This window comes from Chelonia mydas, chromosome 8, assembly GCF_015237465.2.
Source record: "Chelonia mydas isolate rCheMyd1 chromosome 8, rCheMyd1.pri.v2, whole genome shotgun sequence".
Lineage (NCBI taxonomy): Eukaryota > Metazoa > Chordata > Testudines > Cheloniidae > Chelonia > Chelonia mydas.
In genome coordinates this window covers 101,188,878-101,209,324 of record NC_057854.1, presented here as the reverse complement: position 1 = coordinate 101,209,324, position 20,447 = coordinate 101,188,878, and the positions used below count along the sequence as shown (strand labels likewise).

The 20,447-nt window shown below is 53.5% G+C and overlaps 1 protein-coding gene across 5 annotated transcripts in view; it reads right to left on the bottom strand.

The window, feature by feature from the left end:
• POMGNT1 (protein O-linked mannose N-acetylglucosaminyltransferase 1 (beta 1,2-)) overlaps window positions 1–14,244 on the bottom strand; it is a 30,962-nt gene extending 16,718 nt beyond the window's left edge. Inside the window, exons 1-8 of one of the 5 annotated variants that reach the window (XM_037907160.2) lie at window positions 14,038–14,244; window positions 12,777–13,017; window positions 7,729–7,837; window positions 5,231–5,346; window positions 4,650–4,715; window positions 3,051–3,164; window positions 1,648–1,765; window positions 1,159–1,257 (exon numbers count right to left, since the gene is read on the bottom strand). In XM_037907160.2, the coding sequence (XP_037763088.1) occupies window positions 1,159–1,257; window positions 1,648–1,765; window positions 3,051–3,164; window positions 4,650–4,715; window positions 5,231–5,346; window positions 7,729–7,837; window positions 12,777–12,896 (742 nt within the window). In that variant the 5' untranslated portion in view covers window positions 12,897–13,017; window positions 14,038–14,244. Of the gene's footprint in view, window positions 1–1,158; window positions 1,258–1,647; window positions 1,766–3,050; window positions 3,165–4,649; window positions 4,716–5,230; window positions 5,347–7,728; window positions 7,838–12,776; window positions 13,018–13,366; window positions 13,809–14,037 lie in introns of those variants that run through there. The other 4 variants (XM_037907162.2, XM_037907161.2, XM_043520876.1 and 1 more) reach the window with 4 other exon arrangements.
• Window positions 14,245–20,447: the final 6,203 nt, after the last annotated feature.

Genomic DNA, 20,447 nt, shown 5'->3' with positions numbered 1-20,447 from the left:
CCACCTGGGCCGAGCGGATGCTTTCGCAGAAGTGCAGCCAGCCTCTGTCCGCTGCCCTGGGTGGGCACCCAGGCTCAAACCCTACAGGGGCACAGAAGGCCCTGGCAGCTGGATGAGCACAGAAGGAACGGGAGCTCTGAACGGCATGGTCCAGAGAGATTTCTTCCAACTTCTATTTTAAGACCCACCCTAGGCATTCACAAACAATCCCTTGGAAGCAGGAAAAGGAAACCCACTCCTTTATCTCCTCCCCTCCTCCTGGCAGAAGCATGCTGGTTTGTTATTGTAGGGTTGCTAAGAAAATAAAAGAGAGTGAACACCGGATTTACAACAGAAGCACCAATTCCATTTTAACGCCCAGTCCTGTATTAAGGAGGTCGGCGGCTTTAAAAAGGAAGAAAAAAAAAAACCAACCCCAAACAAACCACCACTTCCTAGCTCCCAGAAACAGCCCTGTCAGAACAATGCAGCCTGAAGTCAGCTCCCATCACCCCCCCCAGTGCAAATTCCTCATAGAGGGGCTTACACACAGCTCTGCCTCACCCTCCCAGAAGAATACCATCCCCGAGGTATGGGAGCACAGGTTTGAGAGAGAGACCCCAAACCTCCCCATGCCCTCCAGAAGGCCTCACAGTGCTGGCATCTGATTATTTGTAGGCCAGCAGCACCTCCAGGCCACAGCTGAGCTCAGAACTCCATTGCGCTAGGCGCTGTACGGCCATCGTGAGAGCCAGCGCCTGCCCCACAGAGCTTACAAAGTGGGGGGCACAGAAGGGCGAGTGGACGTACACAGTATCAGAGCCAGGAATAGAATCCAGGTCTGAGCCGAGAGCCCCATCCACTAGGCCGCACTGCCCCTCCTCCCCAATCATTTCTCATCTCCATGGGGCCAGATTTACAGCAGAATCCGGTTTCCCGCCCCCCGCCAACCCCTCTCAACCCCGCCCTCCCACCCGCCCCCACTGAGAATGGGGGTTGATCTCTTCTTGAGAGGGGTTCTCCAGCTGCAGGTGCTGAGGCAGAGCCAGGGTCTCCCCGCAGCGTCCGTCTCTCTCCTGCAGCCCCCACCTCTTATCCAAGTGAGGCGTGCGATGGGGCGCCCGCCCACCCAGCAGCTCTCTGCCCTGGTCTGGAGGAGCCCCCCCCCGAATCACCTACCTTCCACAGAGGTCAGCTGGACTTCGGTCTTCAGCAGGACGGGGTCCCCCCATGTGGAGAGCGCCGGGGACTTGGAATGCTTCTCGCCGTACACCTCGCCTGAGGGGCAGTCGTGCAGTCAGACCCACGGTGCTGCCGAACGGCGCTCAGATACCCGACCATGCCCGTCCCCCTGGCCGCTGTACAGAGCCAGCCAGAACCCACGTCATCACCGAGAGACCAGCTGGTACGTCCTTCCCTCCAACAATGGCAGGAGCTTGAGAAGGAGACGTGTCTCCCTCCCCCCAACACTCAACCTGCACCCAGGGCGCAGGCCCCCATGGCCAAGAGATGTCAACTCTGCTCGGACACTGCAGAGTGAGGACGGGGTTTGTGGGATTACCCCCGGTGCCCCCACTCACTGAGGGGACGCCATTTCCGTCCAGTTAGCCAGAGTCCATCCCTTCTGCCTCCCCTCCCTCCTGGCCCCGGCCGGAGCAGGGCTCTCACCTCCTTTCTTCCCCACAAAGCTCCACATGTCCCTCCAGCTGAGGGACGAGGCGACCTGGCTTCCCAAGCTCTTCAGGAGGCTCTTTGCTGAGTCTTTAAGGTGGAAGGAGCCTTCGTCCTGGAACGGAACAAAACACATCGTGAGGTGGCATCTTCCCCTGCTCTGAACCGGCAGGATCCATCTCCCACTGCAGCCAGCAGGGTGGTCTTCCCACCGTCCCCCCTCTAAATCCCACTGGAGGCTCAGCCCTGGAGAGCCACGTTTCGGAGCTGGCGGTTGGAAGGCCTCTTCCACTCACTCCCCCCAGCAGAGCTCGCCGATGCGCACCGGCTGCAGGGCGATTCACACCCCTGCGAATTGAGGGCGCTAAGCAGACCCACAGGGAAGGTCAGAGCAGCCACGCATTTCCGACTCAGGATCGCTGCCCTTGCAAAGATCAGACAGAAAGAAAGACGTTGCCTCTGGGTCACAAGGGATAGTAAGTTGCATGATGGATTAAAAAAAAGTTTATCTTAATTCCTCTGGGGAACATATCTTCCAAGCTATTTCCCACCTGAGACAGGTGATGCCGCATGCAAGTGTCAGTCAGAAATCAGGAAACGGAACAGTTTAAATAGAAGGGCACCAGGGAGTTTTGGACGTAGAGTGTTTCAGAGAAGCTGTAGCCGAAGGACGCTTTATAGGACAGAAAATGCACAAACCCCCAAGAGTGACAGAAAACAATGGGGGAGGAAGACACCCATCCAGATGCTCTTCCCACTCATGCTGGTGGGAGACAGGAGTAACCCCATTCTGCTCAACAGCGGTACCCTGCGGTCACATTTAAGTGTTTTCAAAAAAGCACCCTTGTGCTTTCTCCAAGTGTGGGGGAGAAGACGGGGCTATCTGGGAAGCGCTTCCCATGAACATCTGCAAAACTCGCGCACGATCCTCCTTCAAAACTTCCCTTTGCCAGGATGCCTACAAAAAAACTTGACAACGGTTCGGCTGCTGGTGTGCTGAGACCACTGCCGGACAGGCTGACCAATACGGCCACATTGTTTCCTTGGGCTTCCCTGTCCGTCTATATTCATTTGATGCCTCTTGTCTTATACTTAGATTGTAAACTCCTTGGGGGCAGGCACTGTCATTTTGTTCTGCGTTTGTACCGTGCACAGCAGAGTGGGGTCCTGGCCTGTGATTGGGGCTCCTAGGTGTTACTGTAATAAATAAGGTACGGATTCCTTGGCGTTCCCATCATATAAATAAGTGAGCCCCATTCTCCTCCAGCTCATGTCTCATGAATATTCTAACACACGTCCAGACAAGACTGCAGGGAGGCAGAACCAGCCTGGGCCTTGCTAGAGCTTGAATCGCGTCAGTGACGTGATCTGCAGTCTCCCTCGGTGTCGGACCCACCTACCTTAATAGAGAAGATCAGGATGCGGCCACGAGCGATCATGTTGAGGAAGAGGACCATGGCTTCGTCTTCATGGGGTGAGTAGGTGTCAAACACCCTCTTGGCCATCACGTGACCCTGTCGATGTTCAAACACATGGCACACCCTGCATGATGCACGTACACCAGGCCCCCGGACACGAGCACCACCCAAAACTCCTCACTGGAGGAAATTCAGGAAGGACAAATGCCAAGTACTCCACTTAGGAAGGCCCAATCAATTGCACATGTACAAACTGGGAAAATGACTGCCTAGGAAAGAGTACTGTAGAAAGGGATCTGGGGGTCATAGTGGATCACAAGCTAAATATATGAGTCAACAGTGTAACCCTATTGCCAAAAAAAAAAAAGCGCAAACATCATTCTGGGATGTATTAGCAGGAGTGTTGTAAGCAAGACAAGAGAAGTAATTCTTCCGTTCTACTCCGTGCTGATTAGGCTTCACCAGGAGTATTGTGTCCAGTTCTGGGCACTACATTTCAGGAAAGATGTGGACAAACTGGAGAACGTCCAGAGAAGAGCAACAAAAATGATAAAAGGTCTAGAAAACATGACCTATGAGGGAAGATTGATAAAACTGGGTTTGTTTAGTCTGGAGAAGAGAAGACTGAGAGGGGACATGATAACAGTTTTCAACTACATAAAAGGTTGTTACAAGGAGGAGACAAAAAAATTTCTTATCAACCTCTGAGGATAGGACAAGAAGCAGTGGGTTTAAATTGCAGCAAGGGCGGTGCAGGTTGGACATTAGGAAAAACTTCCTGTCAGGGTAGTTAAGCAGTAGAACAAATTGCCTAGGGAGGTTGTGGAATCTCCATCATTGGAGATTTTTAAGAACAGGTTGGACAAACACCTGTCAGGGATGGGCTAGTTATTATGTTGTCCTGCTTTGAGCGCAGGAGACCGGACTAGATGACCTCTCGAGGTCCCTTTATGTCCTACGATTCACCAACCTTTCACCAGCTGTAAGAGTGAGCGACAGGGGATGGGGGTGGAGTGAGTTGGGGAGTGGAGCCTCAGGGGAAGAGGGAGCATGGGGGGCAGGGCCATGGTTTGGGTGCAAGTAGTCCCCCCCGTCCCCCCTTTTAGGGACCTTCCGTTGCCCCTGCATCCTGGCACTCAAGGAAGCCAAAACTAGAGTTAAGTCTGCACCACATGAGCCAAAGCCCATCAACGTCAATGGAATGACTCCCACTGAAGTCCGTGGCCCCACCTCCAACTACTTCCAACCAGGGCTTTCCCAAGGCATTTCCTTTGAGGCTGTAACTTCCCCAGGCCGAGGCACCCAGCTCCCGGGGCTGAAGCATCCAGCTCACACATGGGTTCATCTGTTGCCAGATATTCCAAGGCAGCTCCACTTTTGTGAGCTGGGCTAGCAAGGGAGAAACCCACCCAGTGCTTTTGTACCATTGCAAGAGAAGGGATTCAGAGATTTCTCTTTGGCCTGGAGAAATGCAAGACTGGCTTACGCATGTAGCTAGCCCTCAGCGAGGAACAGTGTCACTGGGCAGGAATGCCAGACAGCCCTGCCTGAACACATACAGGGACAATTGGTGCAACTTACTGTAGCCTGATTTAACACAATGATGTGGATCCCTCTGCCCTGCTCTCGAGCATCATCTTCTAAGACCTGCGGGAGGGAGAAACGTTATTGTCGCAATCAGCCAGTTCTTTCCCAGGAATTCCTCCACCCCAGTGGTGGCAGCTGGGTTTGTCACACAGCTGCTCCTACAGCGGGAGAATTCACTAAACTTCAAATTCCAGCCCCTTTGCTGGTTTCTCCAATTTGCGGCAGTGGGACACCTGCTACCACTGTACTCGGCACAAGCCATCCTCAGAAGAAAGAAAGAGAGGGTGGAGAATTAGATGCTAAGCCTTAGTCTGATCCTAGCTCATTGAGTCAATAGGAGCTTTACCGTTGACTTCAATGGCAGCAGAAACAGGCTTACACTCAAGCCATTCAATTGTTGAGCATGGCAAAGGCCTGAGCTGCATTCTGCTCGGATGAGGAGCTCAGTGCTCCAGGAAGGGCTTCAGTTCAAGGTCTGGGTGACGGAGATCAGGTCTGTTCTGGTTCCACCCAAGCCAGTTCTCCCGCCCTCGGCTCACATGGGTAACCTGCAGCCTCCTGTACCAGCCACTCACCGTCGTCCCGTCCACAGCCACGTAGACCTTCGACCGGCTGGAGTACACCTCGATGTCCAAGACCTTCCTGGTGCTGGTGGGGCGGCGCAGGCTCTCCAGATGCTGCACACCTTCATCTAAGGAGAGAGGGGTGCCCGAAGACTCAGCCCTACCTGCCTAGTTGTGGCTCAGTGCAACGAGGACCAGCAGGTTCCCCTCAGTGGATGGGGGAGATTCCCAACCTATCAGCACAATATGTGCTTTCTTGCCACTCCCAGCAGGCTGCAGCATCTCTCTTTACAGATCTGGTGGGATGTTCCAAAACATCCTTCCACCAAGCCCTGCTGACATGGCCCCTGGTGCTTGAGGGACCAGGTGGCAAAGCTTGAAGACCTCCAGGTCTTTAATTACTCCTGATGAGGGAGAAGGGGAGGCAGTGCCAGCCTCACCCACCACCTGGCCTTTCCCAGTTAGGGTGTCAGTCCAGCCCTGGGTGGACAGAAGTCCATGTCTCCAGAACCACCGTGGCTGGCAGTCTGAACAAAGAAGTCAAGGCTGGATAAGGTGGCCATGCACGCATTCCCAGAATGCCAGACTTTCCAGTACTTCTGGGAATAGCGTGGGCCCACCCCTGCTGGCATGACCTTGCTTGCATGGTGCGTACAATGTCACACTGCACAGAGAATGCAATTTGGAACAGCACGCCACTCCACCCCCTGTCTGGTTTAGTCTCAACACTGGATGGGGGACAAACCACCCAAAAGAGAGGGCTATCTGGTCTAAAGCCGGATGAACGGCCTAGCGAAGGATGAAGCAGACCTAGAATGACGTATTATCTCTAGCAGCATGCAGATGGTTCATTCAACGTCATGGCTAGGGCTGGTCAAAAGTTTTCCATCAAAAACTGTCTTTCCAGCAGATAAACGGGGGTTTCGGTTACACAATTTCCCTCCCCCCACAAAAAGGGTTGCTTTCTGGAAAAGATTTCAATGCTTCCCTCAAAACCACCAAAATCCTGAAAGCTGAAATATTTCAGTTTTGACATATTGCCCTAGTACCTCATGGGAGTTGTAGTCCTGTTTCCTTTCATCCCCATTCTCTTCTATGGGCTGGGCTCTCTAGACAAACTTGATGTCTAGTTGGCAGCCGGTATCAAGCAGAGTGCCCCAGGGGTCAGTCCTGGGGCTGGTTTTGTTCAACATCTTCATTAATGATCTGGCTGATGGGATGGATCACACCCTCAGCAAGTTCACGGATGACACTAAGCTGCGGGGGGGGGGGGGGGGGGGCGTAGATAGGCTGGAGGGTAGGGATAGGGTCCAGAGTGAACTAGACAAACTGGCGGATTGGGTCAAAAGAAATCTGATGAGGTTCAACAAAGACAAGTGCAGAGTCCTGCACTTAGGACGGAAGAATCCCATGCACCGCTACAGACTAGGGACCGAATGGCTCGGCAGCAGTTCTGCAGAAAAGGACCGAGGGGTTACAGTGGATGAGAAGCTGAATATGAGTCAACAGTGTGCCCTTGTTGCCAAGAAGGCTAACAGTAGTTAGCTGCATTAGTAGGAGCAGTGCCAGCAGATCGAGGGAAGTAATTATTCCCCTCTATTCGGCACTGGTGAGGCCACATCTGGAGTATTGCATCCGGTTTTGGGCCCCCCACTACAGAAAGGATGTGGACAAATTGGAGAGAGTCCAGCAGAGGGCACTGAAAATAATTAGGGGTCTGGGGCACAGGACTTACGAGGCGAGGCTGAGGGAACTGGATTATTTAGTCTGCAGAAGAGAAGAGTGAGGGGGGATTTGATAGCAGCCTTCAACTACCTGGGTTTCCAAAGAGGATGGAGCTCGGCTGTTCTCAGTGGTGGCAGATGCCAGATCAAGCAGTAAGGGTCTCAAGTTGCAATGGGGGAGGTCTAGGTTGGATATTAGGAAAAACTATTTCACTAGGAGGCATGGTGAAGCACTGGAATGGGTTGCCTAGGGAGGTGGTGGAATCGCCATCCTTAGAGGTTTTGAAGGCCTGGCCTGACAAAGCCCTGGCTGGGATGATTTAGTTGGGGATTGGTCATGCTTTGAGCAGGGGGCTGGACGAGATGACCTCCTGAGGTCTCTTCCAACCCTAATCTTCTATGATTCTATGAAACTACATCTCCCAGGATGTACCAGGTCAGGGGACTCCCCATGATGCAATCGCTGCCCTTCACTATGAGGTAAGACCATGGTGCACCATGGGAGATATAGTCCCACAAGGAGCCTAGCCTATACAGTAGAAGAGCAAGCGCACATGGCACCTGAAATACAACTCCCATGAGGCACCACGGCAGCATTTCCAACCAAAAATATTTTTGGTTTAGATTTTGTTTGCCAAACAAAGTGGACGTTTTCCCCCGCCATGGAAAGTTTTGACAAAGCCTGTTTTCTAACCAGCTCTGGTTACGGCACGGCCGCACGCATTGGCAGGGTAGCATGGGAATGCGTTGACTGCTGCCGCCTTGACCCAGGCCCCTCAGACTCACCATAGTCTTGGGCAGACTCCTCCTCCCCCTCGCTGGCAGCTCTTCTAGTGTCCAAGATCAGCTTAATATTCACAATCACAGTCACAAGCAGAAAGAGGACAGCACCCATCTGCAAGGCAAAAAGCTCTGGGTCAGTTACACGCCACACAACAACGTGTTAGGATAAACCACAATATGATCCTCACAGAGGATCTCAGATAGCCATAGTTTTCCCTAGCACACAGAAGAAAGGGTGGTCCAGTGGCTAGGATGTTTGTGTAGAACTTGAAACACCCAGGTTCAATTCCCAGTTCTGCCACACACTTCCTGTGTGATTTGGGCTAGTCACTTAGCCTTGCCGTGTCTCAGTTTCCCCACCTGTACCATGGGGATAACACCCCTGCCTCACAGGGGTGCGTGAGGAGGGGGGAAAAAGTCAACCACATTAGAAGAGTGCAAACGTCAGGAAATTCAGCGTTACACCTCTGACAGAAACCTTAACTCCCCCTGCATTACGATCTGGGCGCGTGAATCGCTGCAGAGATGAGCGCAGTCAGAGGTCTAGGGGAAAGAGAGAAGAGCAGTATTTTATTTCCTCTGCCTGCCTGGAGAGAGCAATGCAGTCACCTCCATGACACTGAATGCTGCAGAGAACGTCACATGGCCCAGCTGCCTGTGATGCTATCGTAATGAAAGAGCCCATCATAAGGCAGACCTACGAGGAGACAGAGGTCTCTACTGGAACTTCAGGGGTGAGCTTCCTGTATCAATTGCCTTCCCTACTCCAATGCAATCCTCCCCCAGTCACCTTTGGGCTGAGGATACAGCATGAGATAGAAATGACCTTTCAGGGCTGAAACTGAGACAGAAAGCGTGGCCAGTCCCCTAACCACAGGGACTGGGGCTCTGGAGATCTGAGTTCAAATCCTGATGTTGCCACACTCCCTGCGTGACCTCGGACAAGTCGTAGAATGACTCTCACCATGTTAGTGTCCCTCCCATCTGTAAAAGGAGGTGGATACCCCTCAATTGGGGGTAGGGATGGGTTTAGATGCCAGGGGGGCTATATACATAGTTTGAGTCACAAAAGCTGGAAGTCACTAAAGTAGCTGATCACATTCGCATTGGAAGCAATACCCCCATCCTCAAAGTAATGGGATATAGCGACAAACAAGAGACAAGGCTCCTTCACTCTGCTACATACTCTGGTGCCCGGCCTGCCGGCTTTAGCTCTAGTTAATACTCAGAGAGCCTTCCACCAAAGCAGCCGGCACAAGATTATTTACGACTGCAAGGTTGGAAACTGACCGATGGAGAATGCCACTTGCTCACTGGGCACCGAATACGTCTATCACACACTTGGCAGATGGGGGGGGCAGGTCCACTGAGCCACATGGCCTCAGTCCAGCCTGGAATTTTGTTATTGTCTACCGCCACTTGACTTCTATTAGCAACTGCCTCATTAAACCAGTGGAGCTGTGTCTAGGAGCCAGGCTATGGGGAAAGACAGCAGATAAAAAACAAGAGCCTAGATTAGTTGGTTAAGCCTGTTGGAGAGGAGCAATCCAGCAAGAGAAAGCCACCCTCCCAGCTACCCCTTCTGCTCCAGCTTGAAGCACCCAGAGTTTTTCCTCTCGCTGGTGGTAGCCAGAGTAGGCAAGAGCAGGCTGGTTCCAGGGAGCTTGCAGCACAGTGCGCCAGCCCAGATTTTGTTATTGACGCCGACAGCGTCGTTACATTGGTACTGAAGAGCCTTTAGATAGCACCAGAGTCTTATACAGCTCTGCACAGAAACACGTTCCCTTCTTATGAAGGCTCACACACACACACACAGCACAGAAAGGGCTCCGATATAGGCCACATGGGCTGGGAGGATGCCACTCTCCTGCGGAGCGGCTGCGAGGCTACGTAGACTAGCGGCCATGCAGCAAGATAGAAGGCGCATCCATGGGTTTGAATGACTGGATTTCCATTGCAATGCCCGTCAAGCTAGAATATCGATCCCAAGGGCTACGGGCCGCTGATTACATCCATCAGGACAGCCTAAAGTGTGCTGCTTTTGGACAGGAGGGACAGACACAGGAGCAGATCCTGCCCGACACAGGGGTAAAAGGCTTGTTTAACAGAAGAGCAGTGCCACCAAATCAGGGTCAACAATGCACAGGTAACAGGATGGGGAAGGGGATGCAGAGCGAGCAGCCAGCACAGGCTCCGTGGGTCTCTGACGTGGGAGCGATACCATCAGTTTCCACCCACCCCACTGCGAAAGTGCTTCTTAAAAAGGTCCCACCCTTGTCCAATACAAATCAGAACCCGACAGGTTCACACCCGGCCATTTGCTTTATCTACAAACTGAAGCAGCTGTAAAGCTTCCCACATGCCATATACTGAGGAGCTATTAGACTCCCAGGCCCCCTGTTTGGGTTGTTTATTAGCCAGGGCTTATCAATAGAAGCTATAAATACCCTTAGCTGGAGGTGGCGGCAGGAGCAGCTAAGGCATCGACTCAGGAGATCTGGGTTCTGTCCCTCACTCCACCACTGACTCACTGCGTGATCTCAGACAAGTCACTTCTTTTCTCTCTTCCTGTTTCACCATCTGAAAAATGGGGCCACACCAACAGCAGTGGGGGCTGGCAAAGCTTAATTTTCTATGGAGGTTTTTCAGCAGCGCCCATCACAGCAGTACTCAAGCACCGAACAGGCCACGTCAATGTACAAAGCACAGATCATAACATTCTTCTCTTCACCTCTCACCAAGTTTTAGTTCATCAGAGTTACAGTTTTGCTTTGAGATCCTCAAATGGAAGCTGACAGACAAGTCAAGTGACTATTAATTCTTGAGTAACAGGTTAATACCCACTTTAAATTTTCCCACCCTGGCACTGGCTCATTCCCTTCACCCCTCGCCCACCACTCTCCCACAGCTAGGTCCCGAGTCTCAGTAGGACGCACACCCAGGCTGGCCAGCAAGCTGCGGAACTGTGCGGCTTTCCACAGCTGCTTCTGAAGCAGCCGCCCAATGCCTCGGGCATGTCCATCCCCATCAGCTGGTCACTTCCAAAGGGACTCAACCAGATCTTCAGCTGGGGTCAAACTGGCTTCAATGGAGCAACACCAGCTGACACCAGCTGAGAATCTGGCCTTCAGCTTTCTAGAGTGCACACACATACATGCACTTGCCAGCGCTTTATTACAGGGCCTCTAAACTATTTGCTTCTGCACACGCAGAGGCAGGATGGTCTAGTGGTTACAGCCCTGGCCTAGGACTTGGGAGTCCTGGGCTCAATTCCCTGCTCTGCCACAGATTCTCTGTGTGACCCTGGGCTTAGCCTTTCAACATCCCCATTGTACAGATGGCGTCACAGCACTTTCTTAGAAAGTGAGAATGGCCACACTGGGTCAGAGCAATGGTCCACCTAGCCCAGGATCCAGTCTTTCGACAGTGGCCAATGCCAAGGTACTTCAGAGGGAATGAACAGAACAGGCAGTCATCAAGTGATCCATCCTCTGTGGTCCACTCCCAGCATCTGCCAGTCATAGACTGGGGGCACCCACATCATGGGGTTGCATCTCTGACCATCTTGGCTAATAGCCATTGATGGATCTATGCTCCATGAATGTATCTAATTCTTTTATGTAGAGGTTTGGCCTTCACAACATCCCCTGGCAAGGAGTTCCACGGGTTGCTTGTGTGTTATGTGAAGTAGTACTTCCTTTGGTTTGTTGTAAACCTGCTGCCTATTAATTTCATTGACTGACCTCTGTCTTCTGCGATTTCCACAGTATGCATCCGATGAAGTGAGCTGTAGCTCACGAAAGCTCATGCTCAAATAAATTGGTTAGTCTCTAAGGTGCCACAAGTCCTCCTTTTCTCTGGTTCTTGTGTTATTCACTCCTTCACGTAACACTTCCCTATTCACGCTCCCCACACCAGTCATGATTTTACAGACCTCTATCATATCCCCCCCGATAGTCGTCTCTTTTCCAAGCTGAGAAGTCCCAGTCATTTTAATCTCTCCTCATGTGGAAGTTGTTCCATCCCTTAATCATTTTTGTTGCCTCTCTCTGTACCTTTTCAAATTGTAACTTATCTTTTTTGACATGGGACCATCTGGAACTGCACACAGTATTAAAGATGTGAGCATACCATGGATTTATACAGCGGCATTATGATATTTACTGTTTTATTACCGATCCCTTTCCTAATGGTTCCTAACATGGTTACCGTTTTCGACTGCCGCTGCACATTGAGTGGATGTTTTCCGACACTATCCACAGTGACTCCAAGCTCTCTTTCCTGAGCAGTAACAGCTAATTTAGATCCCATCATTTTGTGTGTACACTTGGGATTCCCCTCCCCGCCCTGCAATGTGCATTACCAGGATGTCGTGAGGACATATACAGTAATTGCAAGATGCTCAGATACTGTGGCGATGGGGCAGCTCCTGAGATAGACTGACAAATAAACCAAAACCGTGTTCCGCTAGGAGCGAAGAAAGAGCTACCCACTCCCCCTGCAGCGTGGAGAACGAGCGCATCTCTCTTGGCAGCGCACAGGGATCACACAACAAAAAATGGACTGGCTCTAGTTTCCCTGGCCAAGATCACAGCGGAGGAGCCATATTAGTCGAAGCCTCGCAAGGATTTCCCTTTCCCCCTGGATGCCAAACCCAGAGCTAGAGCTCAAAGCTAGGCCCCAAGCAAGCCCACCCTCCTCTCCTGGAAACACTCTTCAACAGTTGCTGAGCTGTGCTTGTCCCAGTAATAAACAACATCTAACCGCGGGTGAAGTCCATAAAAAACCCCTTTGTCTGCGGAAGAAAAATCTTTAACTGGCTGCAGGCACTTGCTGTAGCTAAAGGAGGGTCAGGCTCATTCCATTCTGCATTTTAAGAGTACAGTGTAATTCAGGTGGCTTCTGACTGGACAAGTTATTCTCTTCCACCATGTTAGGTCACAGGGGCTGCAGCTGCTTCCACCAACACAGGGACGCCATAATCCATGGGCTTTGCAAGTTTATCTTCTTTAATCCCATGGGCAGGATTCGCATTACTCCAGAGAACTCACCTGGCATAGCCGCCTGACGGCTCTCTGATTCATCAGCTTGTACTTCCAGGCGAGGTACCAGCTCCGGTTTTTCCGCGGGACAAACTGTTTGGCTGGAGCGTTGGGTTTCCACTCATCCATTATCACGGGGCGAGGAGGATGGGTGAGGGGAGCAGCCTGGGGCAGCTGTCAGGATCTGGTAGGCTCCGGTCCCATTCCTTCAAGGGTCCCTGCTGCGACAGGATCAGCAGGTGCAGAAGACCTGTGGTTGAACCAGGAAGGGATAACCTCTTCCACCCACTCCCGGCCTGACACTGGGCAGGGAAGGAAGAGAAGAGGACGTGCAGGTGCTCTGGATCAGAGTGATCCTCAGGGCAGGGAGTTAGCTGCAGGGCAGACAGATGTCACCCCGAGCCAACGTCAGTGCAAAAATCAGGCCCCTAGCACAATCAGGAGTGATAACTTGCTAGCAGTGTGAGCATCCCCAGCCCCTCTTTCTGGGCTGAGGGGCAGGTGTCGTGATCCCCGACGCTTGGCTCAAGGAGCTCTGTCCCTGGGCCACCGGTTACAACCTGGCAGAGGCTGGTCGCCACCAAGAGCCATTTACTGACCTGCGTGGAGCGAGCTGGTGGCTTCAGTCCAGTTCCTAATGGCACAGGTGTCTGCAGCAGGGACAGCAGCATCGGCACACTGCGCAGCGGGAAACCGAGCTCTGCTCTCGCCCCACGCTGCCCCAGACCCTGGTCCGGGCTCATTAGCTAGGGGGTGAGGGCACTCTCGTGCCGTCCCGTCCCGCGCTGTTCCAGGGGCTCCCTGAGAACGCCAGGGAAGCAGCCACACCAAGCCAGGGGAGTCTGTAAACCCACCGGGGTGCCATGCACACTAGACAGGATCGGGGTGGGGGGCACAGAAACCCCCAAATCCCAGCTCCCCTTCCCACGACTTGCCCCGCACGCCCAACGGGAGCGCTCCAGCCGCAGGGTCACCACCTTGCGCTGTAATATTGGGGGGAGGGGGGGCCCCACTGCCACACGGCACCCCGGGGCAGGGCGCCTGGCAGGCAGGCTGAAGTATCTCTGTGGGGCCTGGGCTCAGAGAAGGTGGAGGGAAGGGGAGTTTTAAACGCTAAGCGAGTTAGGCCGGGGGTGGGGGGGTAGGAGACCAGCTCTGGGGGAAATCCACTAGCAGAGCCCCCCTATGCTGGGGGGGGGGGCAATTGGGGAGGGCCCTCCCCTGCCTGCATCGCTCCTCCCCCGCCCCCTTGGTTCAGCCACCGGCGCACCTGTCCCGACGGAAGCGGCACCCGGCTTTGCAACAGTGTTGCCGGCGGGCCGGGCGGCCCCGGGGCCGGGACGGCGGGTTACGGGCTCTCCCGGCTCGGCAGCGCCCGGGGGAAGCGCCCCGCCGGCGGCCCCTTGCAGCGGGGCCCCCTCCTCGGGGCGCGGGCGCTGGGCTCCGCGGAGCAGCAGCCGCCGCCCCCGGTGGCGGAGCAGCAGCGGCGGCGGCTCGGGGGAGGCTGGACTCGGCGCGCCCGTCTGCTTCCGGCGCGGGCCGCGCAGCCGGCAGCCTGCTCTTAAAGGGGAAAGCGGGCGGACAAGGGAGGGGAGCCGGGCGGGGGGAGGGTCCACTCCGGAGCCCGCGGCAGCTTCCCACGTGGCGCCAGGTGCCCCCCGCCTCCCCACCCCGCACACACACACTGGGGAGGGCTTCGCAGCGCCCCGGGGGGCCGGGGGGCTGGGCGCTGCTGGGAGGCCGCCGCGGCCGGCCCTCCTCCTGGGGCCCCTGGGCAGGGCAGGCGGGCCAGGAGACGCAGAGCGGGGCCAGGAGGCTGGCGGCTCGCCCCTCTCCTTGCGCGGTGTCTCCAAGCGGGACCTCCCCGAGCCAGGAGGAAAAGGACGGTGCCCGCTGGGGCTGCTCCCCGGGAGGGAGTCGGCCTCTTCGAGCGGTGCGTCCTGAGCCCTGTACTGCCCGCGGAGATTTTCCTGAAGCTCGGGAATGCTTTGCGTTCTGGCCACAGCCGTCGTCCAAGGCCCTGCCGGTACGGAAGTCGCATTATGACCCTATTTATTGTTTTATTAACAGATGAGGCAAACTGAGGGGCAGAGGTAGCGAGTAATCGGCGGAAGCTCACCCAGCAAGTCAGAGGAGGCCTCCAGCAGTGTTGCTAACTCTTGTGATGTTTTTTTTCCCCATGAATCTGGAGATATTGGAAGGAGGGGTTCTTCAAGCCCCAGCTCCTGGAGTCATGTGAGTTTGTGAGCCACCTCAGTTTTCATTTAAGAAAATAAAGTTTCTCTCTCTTGTGGTTGCAGAATAAAGCTGGAAAATGTGAACTGAGGGCATGCTAAGGGCTCGGAAACCACAAGGCAAAAAGTACCCAACCTTTTAAATAAACATGATTTTAAAGCAAATATTAGGAATTTTTTTGGGGGGGGGAGGGTTTGACTCACGATTTTTGAATGATTGCGACTTGCAGTATTCCCACGTCCTCTTCCGTCTTCTTCTCTCTCAAGCAGGAAAGTCAAATCTATTTTAGATTTTTCTACAGTGCCCACGTATGTGGTAACAAAGCACAGTGAAATTGACTGCAAGTAATTATTTGTATCACTAGAGGCCCCCAACTGAGATCAGAGCCCCATTGCATTAGGTGCTGTACATTCACACAGGTTAGGAACTAAGAGGAAAGGAATAGAGAATAAAACAGAAAATATCATAACACCACTATACAAATCCACGGCATGCCCACGCCCACTCCTTGACTACTGTGTGCAGTTCTGGTCACCCCGTCTCAAAAAAGATATTGGAAAAAGTACAGAGAAGAGCAATGAAAAAGATGAGGGGTATGGAACAGCTTCCATATGAGGAGAGATTAAAAAGAGTGGGATTGTTCCCTTTAGAAAAGAGGTGACTGGGGGGGATAGGACAGAGGTCTGTAAAACCATGAGTGGTGTGGCGAAAGTAAATAGGGAAGCGTTATTTACCCCCTTCACATAACACAAGAACCAGGGGTTATCCAATGAAATTATGAGGCAGCATGTTTAAAAACCAAACAAAAGGCAGTACTTCTTCACGCAACGCACAGTCAACCTGTGGAACTCCTTGCCAGGGGATGCTGTGAAGGCCAAAAGTCTAACTGGGTTCAAAAAAAGAACTAGATAAGTTCATGGAGGATAGGTCCATCAACAGCTATTAGCAAGATGGTCAGGGCCCCACCCCCATACTTTGGGTGTCCCTAAACCTCCAACTGCCAAAAGCTGAGACTGGATGATGGGATGGCTCACCCAAAATTGCCCTGTTCTGTTCATTCCCTCTGAAGCGTCTGGCACTGGCTGCTGTCGGAAGACAGGACACTGGGCTAGATGGACCATTGGCCTGACCCAGTATGGCTGTTCTTATGAGACAGTCTCTTCCCCAAAGAGCTTGCAGTCTAAATGGATAAGACAGAATTATTATCCCCATTGCACAGCTGGGGAAACTGAGGCACAGAGCGATGCAGTGATTTGCTGACGGTCACACAGGCAGAGCCAGGAACTGTACCTAGATCCCCTGAATCCCAAATCGGAGCCTTAACCACAAACCCTCCTTCCTTGCTAAACCAGTCTTGACAGACCAGGAAAAGAACTACCCACCGAACAGTGCAGAGTCTTCAACCAGAGGTCAGACAAAATTGTCGTAGCAAAGTGGCTATGGTAAAATGGCTGTTTAAGAGAGAGGCCGGATTATGAAGGAGTACTTTCACTGGCAGTGGTACACGCCTGATCTTTCTCTGTTCTTGCATGAGGAGTGGATGATTACTCTGGGGTTAAGAGATACCCTGAGGCCGTGTCTCCTCAATATAGATCATAGCGATGTTGTCATCAGATACCTGGTGGTAAGAGAGAGCTGCCAACTGGACGCAGGCACTTTAAATAACAGATGCTTGGAGCCTTTGGGAGCTCACCGAGATCTGTGCTGTCTGTACTAGTGAGTCATGCCAGATCGGGTGGTGCGCTCAGCTGCTATGTTTAGGAGGGTGATTGCTACCTTTATTCTGGGCGACTGCAGGACGGGGTATCCAGTCTCATGGGGGAAGCCAGATGTTGGGAAGGTGAAGGTCACAACATAAAGACTGCCTCCCCTCCCCCCAGCCCTCTGCCCTTTAATGGGAGGGTAGCACTGGCATGGTGGAGATTTTGAAACCAGCACTAGGGCCGGGGAGGATTAGGGGATCCATGTTCTTTTCCATTCAAGGGACTGACTCAGGCCCAGATCCTCCTACTGGGGGCACGCTCACCCAGGACAACTTGCGGGCTCACTTTTTTTTTTGTTTGCCGGTAATTCGCTCTCCTCTGAACGCTGAAGTGTCAAACTTTGCACGGGAGCGGAGGAAGGAAAATGAAATTAGATGTGCGTGAAAACTCATTCTGCTGGCATCAAAAGCGTTCTGTGGGCTGACATGCCCCCCACCCCGCTGCCTTTGTGAGGGGGCTGTTACTTCCAAGCCACAGCCATCCCAAGTCCTGCTTCTGAACGGGGGATCCCTGTGGACCCCCAGAGAGCAGTTTGCAGGATCGGGGCCCTGATCATGACTGCAACATTGCTGCAGCTATTCATCAGCACCAGGTAGCAGATACTTGAAATTCCCCAGTATCCTCCTACATACTGGACAGGGTAGCTCTCTGTAAGGGACACCCCCAGGCTGGGATCACCCCACCCCTGGCATGGAGGGGGCTGCTGCACAGAAAAGTTAACTCGGTCTGGGGTTATTTTTAACCTCCCAGAATATGCCCTGTGCTGGGTAGAGCAGTGGATCTCACAGACAGCCTTCCATAGCGCTCCTTGAAAAGAGAAGGGGTGCTATGGAGGGAGCAAGGAAAATCCTTCCCATGGAAGGGCTCTATAGAAATGGCATTGACCAGAGATATCACCCTGGCCTAGAAGGCAGGAGATCACTGGTTTCCAATCCCCTGCAGCCACGTCACGGTGGATGGCATAGTTCCAGGGAGGCAGTGCAGCCTAGTAGATTATCCCTGGGACTGTGGAATTCTACCACAGACTACTTCCCCTTTCGGTGCCTCAGTTTCCCCACCTTTAAAATGGGGATAATGATGCTGGCCTTGTTTGCAAAGTGCTTGGGAATCTATGGATGAAGAGTGCTAGATATTCTCTCTGAGGTGCCACTGAATGGTATATCTAGACAACAATCTGCATGTTAAACCCTTTATCGGCACAAATCATTGAGTGCCTGGGTTGAGACTTGAACCCACGACCGGCCCATTGGCTCGAATATCTAGACCACAGACTTTCATGATCCCCCATTGCCCATCAAACGTCTCCAGTGCTACTGAACAACCTGGCACAGGCAGGGTTGCTGAGTATGCCTGCACCTCCCGCACAGAGCTGACCCGCTGGGCTGCTGAATGGACCAGGCAGAGCACAGCTGTGTGCGCCGGATCCTTGCATCCGCGACGTGGCAGCAGCTGGAAGATCTGGCAGCAGGAGAGTTATGGCCCACAGATGTTTCTAAATCATTCAGCTCCTGCGGTGCTCAGAGGGATGACAATTTGCACAGAAGAAACTTTTAGTGCACATGGCCTGTCAAAAAGTTGCACAGAAGAAATTTTTTGTGCACACGGCCTGTCAAAAATTAGAGGGAACGTTGCCCGTGGGCCATCCAAGCTCTGCCTGATCTCCTCCTGCCCCAGTGGGGCCAGATGGGAAGTGCCACTCATTTCCAGCAGCTTCCCTTATGTGGGACCTTGGAGAGCCTAAGGCTGCTGCTGGAGGGGGGATTTCTTTCGCCTCCGGCCCAGATCCCTTCCACCAGGCTGCATGGTGAATCAAGACGGTCAAGACCTCTGAACTGCAGGGAAAGAAGAGCAGGGACCTGTCACTAGCAGCAGTGATGGCTGCTTGGCCGGAGAGACTGATTGTATCGCCGCACCACTAGGGGCCAGTGCAGGCTTTCTCACAGTTTACAGGCTTCTAAAGTTTGCCAGGACTTTCCCACAGCCCTGGGTCCCATGCTTGCCCGGGGTTTGGATCACAGTGGCACAGCCCTGGGACATGGGGGAGTTAAATACAGGACATCGTTAGACTTTCATCGCGTCCATCCTGACAGTCTCTGCTCTAACCCATTTGTCCTGGAGCCACTACTCCCTCTTTCACGGGCTGTCCCCTGGAGAGGCTGGTGCTTGCTCTGCCTGTCCCAGAGCTGGGGTGGGGGTGGGGGGACAGGATGTCCCATTTCAGTGAGAGACACTGGGCCCTTCGCGCTGCAGGGGGCTAATGCATTTTGGTTTTGCGGGAGCTCAGTTCGGGACAGCATAGGCTGGTCTGCGAGTTCGAAAGCAATGCTAAGATTTCAGGATGGGCCCAGAGTAAAGAGTTCACAGTGGGCTCCTGTTTCTCTTCTATGCCCTGTGTGAACAGTACAGGTACAGCCGTCTGCCTGAGGGACTCAGCTGTCACACACCCCCCCCCCGCCCTCCGACCCAACTTGCATATCTGAGCAGCTCATAAGATATTTATTCTCACACAACACCCCAGCGAGGCACGGTGGAGCTGTTCTCCCCATGTTAGAGAGGGGAAACTGAGGCACAGAGAGACTTAGGGTCTTGCCCAGGGTCACCCAGGAAAGTCTGTGGCAGAGCAGGGAACAGGATCAAAGTCTCCCAGTGCCATGCTAGCACCCTGCCCACTGCACTGGAAACCCCATCGGTTGGGCCACTGCAAGCTACAGGAGCTAACGTGCTGCGAGGGAGGATCCTGCACCAGCCGGGCCTGAATTAGATCGGCCCTAAAGGGCCTTCTCCCATTGATAACTTCTAGGATTCTGCGCAATTAAATAGCGAGACAGGAGCACTTGGGACACCACCTGCCTTGGTTTTTACAGCTGCCTTGACAACAACCTCTCTAAGAGAGCCACCAGCAGGGCCTCCACCCAGGAGCTGCCGCACGGGCTTCTCCCACTTGAGCTAAAGGAAGAGCTCCATTAGCCCTGCCGGTGGTAGTAGGCTGTTATCCTCTAGTGGGCGCACGCTCGGCCAGTGTTACACCTACAGCACTTTGTCTGCCACCCCAGGAGCTGGAGAGTGGGTGTCAATGGGAGACCCATCCCCTCTTTTTGCCCATCCCTATCTCTCATCCTTCTTCCCTCAGGGCAGCCCAGCCTGTGCCCATAACAAGACATAGGCCACACACAGGATCCTTGGCAGCAGCTGTCTGGCTGAGCCCACCTTTTCACGGCGTCAGGCAGTAGAGGAGTGGCAGGGCAGAGCTGGGCAGGGTCCCCCTTCGATTCCCTTCGATTCCCTTCTCTGCTCAGAGCTGGCCCAGAGTCAAGCTGGGCCCCCTTCAGCAGCCTAGCTGAACCAGCGCCGGCTGGGGACTCTAGCTAGGTTAGCAGCAGGCTGACGCCGCCGAACAGCCGCAGGGGGAGCCTTGCTGCGTCTAGGCTGCTGTGCTAATTAAGTGTCGTGGCTATTGATGTAAATGTCACACCGAGAGGGAAGCCGGCTGTGGGTTCCCAGCTGTTATCCACTCAGCCCTGCAAGTCTGGCTGTGAGCTCTCGCAGGCATCTGGGATCAAACGGCGGCTCCAGCGTGTGCTGGAGTGAAGTGCTCTGAATGAAATACAGTCTAGGAGCCAGAGGCAGGGCCCGTGACTTGAAGGTGCAAGTTGTCCCCAAATCTGAAACGGTTGTGGATGAG